The 12799-nt window shown below is 46.2% G+C and overlaps 1 protein-coding gene across 4 annotated transcripts in view; it reads left to right on the top strand.

Annotated features, from left to right (window-relative positions):
* The window catches only part of LOC138453356 (glutathione S-transferase-like), an 812433-nt gene that overhangs the window by 203160 nt on the left and 596474 nt on the right, over positions 1-12799 (top strand). The window contains exon 1 of one of the 4 annotated variants that reach the window (XM_069606106.1): positions 3976-4098. The exons of the other annotated variants lie outside the window; for them this stretch is intronic. Within the exon in view, the coding sequence (XP_069462207.1) occupies positions 3988-4098 (111 nt within the window). The 5' untranslated portion in view covers positions 3976-3987. Of the gene's footprint in view, positions 1-3975; positions 4099-12799 lie in introns of those variants that run through there. 4 annotated transcript variants of the gene reach the window in all.

Here is a 12799-nt window from a genome sequence, read left to right as displayed (position 1 = left end):
TTTATACTAACAGGCTAAGTATATGCACTCTGAAAAGAGGCATGCCATCACAGTGACTGCGTATCGGCTAACTAAATCCTCCTCTGGATAAAATCACGTCTGTTGGTCAGTGCAGAATGTAACATGCATGCATGCATGCATGCATGCAAGGGTAAAACACTTATGAATATCTGCTTGAGGAGTTGACAAAATTAAATTAAATGTTAACCTACCATTTCAGAGGATCAATCGCTTAGAAAACTGAGACCCTTTATGCAGAGGCTGTTCTCTGATGGCTGCAGAGCAGGCTCATTATCAGCATTTCTTCCTGATGGCGTTCGAATAATGAATCAATCGTTGTCTATAATGTATAGAAAACGTAGGCTTTTCTACGAGAGAAGACGTAGGCATGTCTAATCGGGAATATTATCATACGTTCAAAAGCCAGCTCGATATACCTAATGCAACAGCGCATTTGTGCCTTAATAGAGACGGTTCATGTGTCTATAATGTTGTATAACACCTCCATGTTTTAGTACATAAAATCCTTACCTTTCACTCCTCGGCTAATTCCATTACACTATTGTCTGAGTGAGCCAGCCACCGCTCAGAGCAATACAAAATTTGCAATTTTGCATGTACAACAAACTGCCAAATGTGTCCATTCAGAGTTAAGTTTAACTCACATTTAAAATGAAATTAAAGTATTCATCCATACAAAAGTTTTAAACCTAGCATGGTCTGTTCGGGGCCTGAGGGCCTGCCACTGATATAGGCGGATCAAAGGCAAGAAGTCGTTCTTAGAACTGTCATATCGTTTTTAGACGTCAGTCTACAGTGCCATACACTGTTTTCTTGCCGTTTTCATAAGCCACAACAGGTAGGAATGCACAATCACTGGATTTTCTGATGCCCCCCCGCCCCCCCCCCCCCACCTCCACAGCATGAACTATTATTTTTGTGAGACACACACACGCTTAATAGCAGATTCGTTTCAGGGACAAAACATGTCACCATAAAACTAATGGGCCAGGGCCCACGTGCCCCTACGGCTCTTATGCATTTGAGGATTTTGCTACAGAAATACTTGCATTCCTCAAGTATTTGAGGAATAGCTACTGTACAACTATTGTTGGAGGGCTTTTTGAAGCATGCAGCAAGTGGCTTAAAGTTGGTACATGCCGACTGCATGATGCAGAACACTGGCGCCAAAAGGATCTATTCCATGCATAGTGAATTTTTGTTTTAAAAAAAGGAAGTTCCGCAGACTGGAGTCTCGAAACATGTAATGCTTGTGTTGCCACAGAGGGAGATGTGACAACTCTACCTCCGACACAATACTTGACTTTATGATGTCCAACAACGTGTGCAAACTTCCTCTCATGCCTGAATGCACCCCATTAGTACAGTTGAAATGAATAGACTCCGTAATTAAAGCTTAACATTCATGATGACAGTGATGTTGCTGGAAGCATTCTGGCACCCGCTATGCACTGCAGTAGCAAGTCCCGTCATGGCGGCATTGGTTCTCCCCGGGTTAATCAGTGGCAACCGAGGGGGCCGACAGTGCCTCAATGAGCCAGCTTTCTAGGCAGCCAACAGGTCCAGCAGCTGCACAAAAGCAAAATTAGGCAACACGTGTCCATTGCCCTTTGATGAACTGCTTTGCAGAAGGGTGGGTAGAAGCATGGGTCACAAGTCAGAATCCGTGCATTTCCAGAACTGAACAAACGGGGCATGGGTACAAGGTTGTGCAACATAAAGAACATGAGGATTGTCAATGGCCGCACTAATCGTACCTCTAGACCCCACCTTTAAACCTGCCACGTGTGCTTTAACAGTGCCCACCAGGCCTGCTCTGTCAAGAAAAAGCACACAGCCAGGGTAGAGGCACAGTTCACTCGCATTGGTTATATTCCAACCAATCCGAGTGAAAGACGCATTTGTACATACATTTCTTATGTCTGGGTTGCAGTGATATTGAGATTATGAGTGGCCAATAAAACAAAATTGTGCAGATGCTCACCCGTGTTTTTTCGGGTGAACACTGAACGCAGTACCATTTGCATTCCCCAACCAATACCTCACCTTCTCTACAATTAGCCTCCACCCTTATCCACCCTCATTCCTCCAGCTCGTCTGTCTGCTGCTGCTGCCTCCTCCTCTGACCTCAGCCGAACAACCAACAACTTCCTGTTTCATGGGGTCTCTTTTTAACACTCCTTCTCGTCTGGCTGGTTGTCTGGCCCCGTCTTCCCTGCCCAGGAGGCGTCGCATACAGAGACTATTCTAATAGTGAGTGAAGCCCTGCTCCTTCTCTCTGCAGAGCCGCTGTGATGTAGCAATGGCAGCCTACATTGCTCAGTGTTAAAGTTAAACTTAGGGGGTCCTAGCGTAGCTTCGCCCAAGGTAAATACAGTCCTTTTGGCTGATTGAAGTTCCTGGTCTCCACAGCATTTTTGTTGCTGCTTGCGCTGTTGCTGGGGAGCGGTGTGCGGCGTAGCCGGTGGCCACGTAGACTCCCTGCCACATCCTCCGTTGCTTCACTGCCTTTGTTGCTTCAGTGCTTGACCAGATGGCATGGGGCACCGATAGGGTTTTGCTGCTTCGGGTGGTCTCTTCCTCTGACTGCAGCAGTGACTTCAGTGCTGAAACAGAGGCACAATCTGGCGAACATCTGAAGCAAAGAGGCACAATCTGGCGAACATCTGAAGCAAGAGGCATGGGGTGATGCAAATGGGTACTGCCCATATCAATATTGGCACTTGGGGAGGGGGTCAGGAAATGGCCCTTTTAACTGCCACCGTTATTCCCCTTCCCTCCCTGGTTTAGAACAGGCTCTGGCTTCAAATATAGTAGGGCTCCCATCCCTGGCAGAGAGCGGTTCGTATCCCCTTGTGACACGGCCAGGTTACTGACCTTGTCACTATGCACAAAGATCTCTGAAGAGCTACATATAGCTGAACCCACCTAACTGGCAGGAGTAAATGTTTTCTCTTCCCTCCAACTTCGAGTTTTCTGCACGAAAAGGAACCAGTGAATATGAAAATTCGAAACCCTGCTAAGATTAGTGTGGAAGAAAAAAACTACCCACTTTTCTGGGCAATGCCGCAGGGCCGCCCAAGGCGAGGCAGGGTAACTGCTGTTACCATCTGGCAGGCCAGGGAGAGGGGCAGCCCCCACCCCATGCCTGCTCCTCACCCCCCACGGTCACGGAGACACGCAGTCTCTGGCACACAAAGCAAAGGATGGGTGAGGTGCGAACAATCACCTCACCCTTCCGAAAGCAACAAGGTGCTAATGCACCTGGAAGTAACAGTCAGGCAGACACGGGTTCAAAGACCTGCCCCTCCCCTCGGGGGGGGCGGCAGACAGTCAGCTACACCGGCCTGGGGGCTGGATTACAGCCCCCACTATGCACTACAAAGGCCCAGGGCTCCCCTGGGTCTGATAAATAAGGGCAGCAAGCCCTAAGAAATCACAAGCTGTTTGTGGACCCTGAACGGGGACCCAAACAAACAGGAGGTTCGCTGTTTACTCGGCGTCCTCCACTCTTTGCTTCTTTTACCACAAAACCCTCCCACCTTACAAAATGAAGGGAGAATAAGAAGGTTAAGGACACTGTATGGTGACCACTGCAAGTCGTGGGACAATACGGCGGCTCGGGCCAGAGGGGGTAACCTCAGGGCCCGGTGCCCAAAAGTATGATATCATTATGATATGTGATTGTTATTCCATAACCATATCTGTACAATAAAATCCTACGGCCTTTTATTCCCAACACTTGACAAACGTTGTGACCTAACTTATTTACTGGGGGGGGGGGTAAGGGTTCGGCCAATACAAATTGCATGCATATGGGTTCAGCAGTTATCACCTAAAATCACTCTCTTGCACACTATCGTTTTTAAAAAATATGTTGAAACAGTGCTAAATCATGTGTGAGTCCTTTTTTGCAATATTTTGCATTCCTGTTTCCATTCTAAATGCAGCACTACACGTGAAGAAATGCAATCTAATCTGAGCCGAAAAAACGAGTACTTGCTTATTACTTCACACCTTACATGGCACAACTTGATGTCTCTCCAAACTACCCAGTCGGGTTTACTGCCTTTGGAGGTATGTCAAATTATCTTGGGGTACTTATGTGCAATCACTACTCAAAATGCTAAGTTGAAAAATCATTTAATTTTATTATAAAAACTTCAAAGAAAGAAAAATGAATAAAAGGAGATGGCATTCCAATCCTTTGCTTCAGTTGGTATTTTTGTTTTGGTTAGCTCCATTAATATAATTATTAAAGTTCAACTAGTTTACTCTAGTTCATTATGAATGTGTAGCCCAAAGCATTCATTGTGCACTCACGTTATTTTATGTGTAGTTTTCAAAATTCATCTATTCCTTTATTCTGATTAAAATCATTCATTGTTTTTAGTTCATTGAAATTATAGTTGACATTACCAGTACTAGTAGTACTGTTATATTTACTGTTCTCCCATGATTACAGTTCCAATTTCGAAAGTTTATCCGTTCAAGTTTGCAAGTTCAGACATTTGGTAACTTGCTCTTTTGGTCATCAATTCAGAATATATTCAACGAAGCATCTTGGTTTGTTCACCTATTGCTTGTCTTTTCAAACAACCATGTAATTCATTTTATATCAATACTTTTGGCATGTTTAAGTTTACCTTGTCATTCTTGTGTTTTTGTTCGACCAAACATTTTGATATACTCCTGTTTGGCTTGTCCTTTCAAACAATGTATTTAATTCATTAGATATCCTTGTTTTTGGTGTATTCAGTTTTGGCTAAACAGTCTGAGGACTTTAACCAGTGTTATTAAGGAGTACTCTGGTAGAGGAATGAGGAAACTGTTGCAGTACTCATTTCCATCATGAAATCGAGCAATTCCTCTATGAACACAGTCAGAATTCTGATCTGACGGGAGAAAAAAACCCACCTTATGTGGCCATCTAGTCTTCCTTGTCCACGTACTAACAAAGGTAAGGGCCTCCAGCCCAAGAGCTGATTTCTGCTGGCAAGCATTAAACAATTACTATTTTGTACTCTACTGCTCCCCTTCATATGTTGCATGAAAGAAAGCTGTGCCTCCATCTCCTCTTCTTTCTCACAGGCAAGACCGTTTCAGGCAAGTGTGGACCCTCTCTTCCGCTAAGGTGTCTGCTATAGTGAAGCATGGCAGGAGAGGCGGATGAGGAGGCGTGCATTGCTACTGCACTTTGCATTATGTTCCCCACATACATTGAGGCCATGAAAGCCCTCCTGCAGAATGAATGCAGCAGGAACCTGCAACTATGAAGGCCTATCTTGTGTAATATGCTCCTTTTAACAGATTTATGGGTGTACCGTGAGCTGTGACTAAAGTGTGATACCACCTGGTATAAATCAGCACTGCAAAATGTGAGTAAAAATACATATATGGTTTTACTTACTCTCCAGGGTTTACAGGACATTTGGGAGCCCTTGGAGAATTCAAGATGCATGTTGGGACCCTTCTGTAGACAGAGGCTTCTCTCCTGGCTACTCTGCCCCCTTCCCCTGGCTGTCTACATCAGAATCTTTGCAAATTACACCCCTGGTGTGAGTTCCTTTAGCCTAGCAGAGCCTGGTCTTGAAGCAATGAGCCTCTCCCTGGCCTGTGACATTTCTTGTCTTTCTGGAAGGTGGCACCATTCCAAGAGAGGACAAAGGCGTGTGCTGGGTGCCAAGCCCAAAGGGTTTGTTTGGGTTCAAACTCAGTCCTAGACATTGAATACACGGGAGACCACTGACCAGGAGGGTCGCTAGAAACAAAGCTGTTAATAAAATGACACCAGACCGTTTGGCCAATATACTTGTGCCCAAAGAGCACCATGCCATAACAAGACATAGCTTATATTTAGAACTGTCATCTGCCTCCAGATCATGGGGCCCACAATGATATAAATGTAGGTGCAGGCTGCATCCACATTTATATAATTGTGGTCCCCAGGATCTGGGGCCAGATGACAGATCTAAATATAAGTGATTTGCAGGATTGCCCACTGTTGAAGGCAGATCCTGGCTGCTCGCCTTTTGTTTCCAACAGTTGCTGGCAGGAATGCAATTGTCTACTCGTGTGTTCACTATGCTTTTTACCATGGAGGATTTTTGGACGGGGGCGTCTGATAAACAGACATCCCTTCCAAGGACAGAGCTACCTGCATAATTTTATTACAAAAAATCAGGTCAGGCTATCCTGTCATCACAGATGGCATTCTGTCATAGGGTCGTACAGTTCTGAAAAACATGTCCCACTGGACATTGTTCATAACCCAGTAGCCACACTAGCACCTGGATCGTCAGTGGGTGCAAGAAGACAATTGGCTAAGGGATCTAAAAGTTGATGCTTTGCAAAAAGTGCATCTACTCTTATATTCGTCGGGTAGAAGTGATTTGACTCTATGCTTGGCAAGTGAATGAAACAAGTAGGTTAATGGTAAACCATGCTCCTCAAGCCAAACTTGGAATAACACTCCCTACTCAGCCCTTGGAAATTCATCCTTGCATGGCCCTAAATCCAACAGGGTAAGAGTTTGTGGAAGTGGGGTAATTATCCAAGCCACATGCGCACTGGTTCATCCAAGCTAATAGTCTTCCTCACTATTAGATTGGGGTTCTTTTTGTCTGCATTTGTAACAGTGGTGTACGGGTGATTAAATAAATTCCTTTATTGTCCGCTTCGATATTGGAGTTCATTCACCCGGCATAGTCTAACAAATTCCTGAATATCCCTTAATGCACAAAATAATGCCTGTTCCCTGGAACAAGAAGGCTGCTGCCCTACAAGGTGTCCATAAACTCTTCCAGAAAAAAAGCCATCGCTTGTGCGCCCTTAGAAGTACAATGGGAAGCTGTTTAGTCCATCATATTTCTATTAAGTAAACCCTCTGGCTGCGAAGGACCTGAACCAGTTTGTAAAATCAATGATTTTCAGGATGGAATCTGTTCAACCAATCTGTTCCACACTTGAAGACAACTATAAGAAATGTTTGAAGTCTGTGTATTGAGATGTGAAAAAAGGGATTTCTTGGTTCTAATAACACCAAAGATTTGCTGCAGGAAAATAATATTTTCAGTTCCAAGTACTTCCCTTTGGGCTCACAACTGCTTTGAGTGTCTTTACAAAAGGTCCTTGCATCTATACTGTTGATTTGACGTGGCCAAGGGATCAACATTCACAATTGTTTAGATGACTGGTTAATCCATGCCAAGTCAGACTCTGTAGCTCAATTCCATGCCAGAAAGGTATGTTTGCTGCTAGAAAGTCAAAGATGGGTTATTAACTTAGAAATATTCTCAACCAATCCTAAACCAGCAGTTGGAATACAGTGTTGTGTTCAGTACAGTTAGCTACAAGGTTTTTCTTCTGCCCTATCGGACAATTAAGAGCAGAATAATTTCCTTTCTGAGTCTTCTTTGCCCAACATTCGACAAAAACATGTGTGTGCAAAATTGCGTGCAAGTCCCTGTTTGTTGATTTATGGAACACAATACTTGGGGCTTACCCAAGACTTGCGAGGAATCCGCGCCAGTCCACCATGTCACTGCGACCCAACAAACTCCTGGCGCGAGACTGCAAGAGGAGGGCCGGCGAGTCATGCACAGCCACCTAAAAAGGGGGCGTAACATGTGGAATGAGGAAGTACAAGCAAAAATGCCGGCATTACGAGGGACATTCCACCGTCAATCACACTACACATACACGTGCAAAACACGTATTCAAGGAATAGAACAGGGAATGCCGGTGCACGAAAAAGCACATGCAAATCCAGAAACACCTATGCAATAGCAGGCGTAAACGTCAATGCGCACACTAACAAATGCATAAAAACCACGCACGATCAACAAATGCACGGAAACATCCACGATGAATGCACCATTTGTTGCAGCAATCATCCAGGGACACCCCAGGAGGAGGAGGAGCATGGCCATGCCCGGATCTTCCACCCAAGGACCAGCTTTTTTGGGATGTCTGACGACCAGGTCTATGGCAGGTATAGGTTCCCCTGCCCCGTCACCTGCTTTTCCGTTTATCGACTTCTTCAGGGGAGACGGGAAGCAAAGGAGGAAGGAGAAGGGTGGGTAGTAGGGGGGGCAGAGGTGGGAGGGTTGGATTGGAAGAGTGCGTGTAAAGGCTGTTCAGTTTGTCCTGGGATTTGGAAAAGAAGTGGGAGGCGAGTGCATTACAAAGGGCCTGGTATGGAGTAGGGGCAGAAGATACTGCAGACGGGTTGGCAAGTTCCCTGCAGATTTTGTAGAGTTCAGCCGTGATGCAAAGCACAAGAATTCAAGTACACACATACCTCTTGCACTCCAGGCAGGATCATGCTTGACTCATCAATTCACAGAGGCCGATGTCAGACTGGAAGGCTAGCCACCGAGGCAACTACCATGGAAGACATATGCCTCCAACACAAAGCAATGTGATACTGCAGGCAAGGATAAACGTAGGATGCAAACTAAAAGTGCAAGGTCAATGCAGACTTCATTGTGACAGCATACAATTGGTCCAATTCTGCATTCAATTGAATGCAGCAGTACCATCCACCCAGCTGCTGTCAACTTGAAGCCGCAAACACCATGATGCAGCATGCATGGAACATGTATGTGAAAACACCAACACTGCTAAACGTAATGTGCTGGTACACAACATAGCATCCCAAAAATGTGCATCAATGTTCCCATGGTTGTGGCTTGTAACTGGGGCTGCACACCATAATTTGGGAACCCTAAGCAAGAGAGCCCACACGCATTGCAAGGGATGTGAAGTGTCACTCAGTACACATGGTCAAAGTTCAATGAGTCACACACCAATACAACCATCAACATCTGTCACAGGCCACAAACAGCTAGCCCTGCCACCCTCTCCCAAATGGTATCAGGTAATTATATCGCCACATATATGGTCGCCGGGAAAATGTCGTGGCGATATTATTTGGGTGACCATAATAATGTCGCCACAAAAAACGACCATTTTTCGGCAATATTTTTGCACGGCGATATTTTTGTGGCAACATTATTACATGGAACCTCCCAAACACCCAAGAAAGGCCCACACAGTTGGAACTCACACAATTATGAATATGAAACCATTGGCCCCACCAATCCATAGAAACACCATGCCCAGACCTATCACCAGAACCACACCCTGTCAAACATGCACCCATGGAGACGTACTGGTGCCCCACAAGACAAATCAATCCCAAGTGATCACACACAGTGCAAGACTCCCAGCCAAACACCACACAAGTATCTGCAAATGCCCTTCACTTACCTGCACAGGGTACCCACCTGCCTTGCATAAAATGCAACCCATTGGGAGACGCAGCCCCTAAATACAATGAGCAGCAGAAAAACCTGGGGGTCATAAGGTAGTAGTGCGCTAGTTAATACCACTAATTAATATAAGTGTGTGGATCAGCTTCTATGTAAACCTTTTTCTGGCGCCCCCTAGGAAGCACCAGGAAACGTAATACAGAAACAATGAGATAAAAGGTATATCCAATGCGCAGTTCCAGGAAATAACACGTTACTATGGGGATTGGACCCTTTGACTGCTATTAGCATCTATGCTATTTCAGATTTCCTTACCATTTGACTTTTTCTAAGATTTTACCAATTGTTGGTATTTATCCTGCTTTACTACTTTCTAATCATTTAGAGCAATTGCTCATTTTACTACTGGATTCACGCCTTGATAACGACCATATTGGTCGAAACATGTGTTGGCTGTTTATGACCAATAAACCCTGCATACAGGCAGATGACCTTTGGTTCCATATTCTGATGTGATTGCGTATTTTCTGGAACTGCGCATTGGATATACCTTATCCCATTGTTCCTAAATACAATGACATGAATAGTAACAACAGAAAGAACATGCCTATTCATGAAAACACACGCATTGATCCAGACAATATGCAGAGAGCACTCACTGCAAGAGGGTAACAGGATAGATTGTGATTGCAGCACACCACAACAGAGAGAGGGAGAGAGTGGCAGTGAGAGGGAAGGCCAAGTTAAACACGCAGCAAGGAGTACACTACTTGGATTGGAGATGGCCAATGACATGCACTACACCACAGTAGGTGTGGCCATAGATGAATTGACCGAGGCAGGTAACACAGTGACATGAGTACCACTTAAATAACCATCCCGGCATGGTAGCATACAAAGCACATATAAGCAAGGTTACACATGCAGCAAACATGGTGACGAATGATGCATGCTCAACCTGCAAGACAGTGCTCATGCTTACCCGCTGACTGTGCCGGCATGGTGTGAATCCTGCATCACCTTCAACAGGAACTGTCTCCAAATTAGTGACAGGAAGGACAGTGCCTGGTGGAGAACATGGGGAGCATGGACATGAAAGGGTGCAGGGTGTCTCCCCCGGGACAGCATTCACCCCCAGATCACGGATTACTGAAACCACATGGTAGAAGACATTACAACAGGCATAGTAAAGTACCATTCACACAGCACACGTGCGAGGAAACACTGAACCCATGGTGACCTGCACATGCCATCCTGTGCACCGCCATGCAAAAATGCAAGTTGACCTCACTATGCATGCCTGCATGTCCACCACTACAAATGTCATGGCCTTGAGAGGTTAACTGCACAACTCAAGGAAAAAATATAATAAAAAAAATAAAAAACTTGGAAAGGGCAATTCAAAAATAAAATGCCAACATCCTGCCCTGGTATCAAAAAATTAACAAAAAAATAAAAAATGTCTATCCTGGACCAGGTAAGGGGGGGGGGGGCAGGGTGCATGTCATAGACCCATGGGTGCACGGAATAAATAAAATATATATTCCCCTCCATGGGCTCACGGACCGCACGGCTACGGTGGACTGGGAGGCCTGTCTCTGCTTGCACCAATATACTGCGTTGAATCAGAAGTTGGAAGTGGTCCTGGAGTCTCAGCATGCAGTGCCCTGGCCCTCGGTGACAGCCTCCGTGCGTGACACTGATGAATGCACCAGCAGACTGAGGGCTTGGAGGTCACCATGCACATCCTCACGGGTTGTACAGAGTTCCTGCACGTTTGTCTGCCTCAATGATAACATCTCCTGGTGGAACAGTCTTCTGCTGGCTGCCTCTTCCTCACGGATTGCAGCTCTGTGGGCCAACAACTCACACCTCAGGGGCTTCCCTGTGTGTCCGTCCCTCTACAAGCAGGGATGCTTGCAGACACTGCAGATCTGCCCGTCGGCCCCTGATGTTGGCCACCATGCGCAGCCTGTGGGACCAGCATGTGGACTGCATAACCTGCAGCTGTTGATCCACCTGTGTTGCTGGGGGGATCATGGATCTGGCCACCCTATCCATGCCCTCAGCCAAACTCTCATGGGCAGCACCCTGTTGGTGTGCGGAATACAAAATCTGTTGTTGCTCTCACAGTGTCTGCCCAGTCTGCACACGTCTCCCACACCTGCCTGATCCAAGGGAGCATGACCCTTGATGTGACCCCTATCTCTGGCTGCAAGACTGCAACCCTCCCTTGGACATCTGCCCGAGGGCCAGAAACCAGTACATGGGAGTGTGGCCTTGCAGCAGTTACCACCACAGATGGGTGTGACACCACTGACTGGCCTTTTGAAGGCACCTGACCCCTGGCAGTCTCACGGGCCCCAACTGCTCCACCCATTGGTGCACTCACCTCTGCCAGCATTGAGGACTGCACATCCGGTTCAGCATCAGAGCTACTTCAGTCCAAAGAGTCAGAATTGTCTGCAGAACGTCTCAGGATGGTCTGTAGCACCAATGGATTTTCACGGCCTGCCATGCCACATCCTCCACTGGTGGTCTGAAGCACCGCAGACGCTTCTTCCTCCTCTGCATCTAGTGCCTCCTCACCTGCACATGGACAGAAAAAGAAACGTGGAGTCATGTGCAAAGTGTCTACAGTAAACATGTGTATCACATTGCTGGCATGCAACAAAATGCAGGGCATGTCATCATAAGAAATACAGCATCCACACACTGTGTACAACAAGCTACCTGAGCATGGCATATGCCGACTGGCAACAACAGTCCCTGCTCAGGGCCATGTTGCCAGTGGACACATTGCCAACAAACAGGGTTGTTAAGAAGCACATTATGGCTCATGGCACAGCTAACTGTTGACTAATACCAGTGAAATGGGCATGGCCAGGTGGCTCTGTGATGTGCAATTCATCACATGGCAACAGGCAGACGCACATATCCACATCCAAGTCTGCATCCATCACATGCCACACCAGTGTTGAACTGGTACATAGACTGTACACAATGGGAACATGCCATAAGTGTGTGAAAAAGGAAACGGTCCCAAGTTGATGTATGGCTGTAAGAGTACCACCTAGGCAAGGTCTGTGAGGTGGAGCGAGTAAGTCAATGGAGTTGTAGATGGGAACAAGGTACAGTAGAGTGACCCACAAAAGGGAGAGGGGCATGGAGCCATTGAGTGTGGGAGGGTAGCGGGGATCAGGCTGCACAACGATTTGCCTCAGGAGTCATTGCCATTATGGCAGCTGGGATGTGCACAGTCTAGACATATGCACACTTAGGGCACGCCGTAAGGTGTTTGGTTGTCATCTTTTATGTTCTATGTAGCATGAAAGCACCTACTTACATGTGTGAAAAGAGATTCTATACCCTGAAGGGCATGAAGTGTAACTCGTATTTCGGACACAAGCACATGTCTAGCAGAGCAGAGTCACTGACGGCAAGGATGCAGCTAACAAGAGTGCATGTTGTGGTATCATGTTGCAGATGTTGTGGGGGTTTGC

Source organism: Ambystoma mexicanum, chromosome 4p (genome assembly GCF_040938575.1).
Source record: "Ambystoma mexicanum isolate Mex_15411 chromosome 4p, UKY_AmexF1_1, whole genome shotgun sequence".
In the NCBI taxonomy this organism is placed as follows: domain Eukaryota; kingdom Metazoa; phylum Chordata; class Amphibia; order Caudata; family Ambystomatidae; genus Ambystoma; species Ambystoma mexicanum.
Note: the sequence above shows the minus strand (reverse complement) of the source record. Positions and strands in the feature narration are given on the sequence as shown.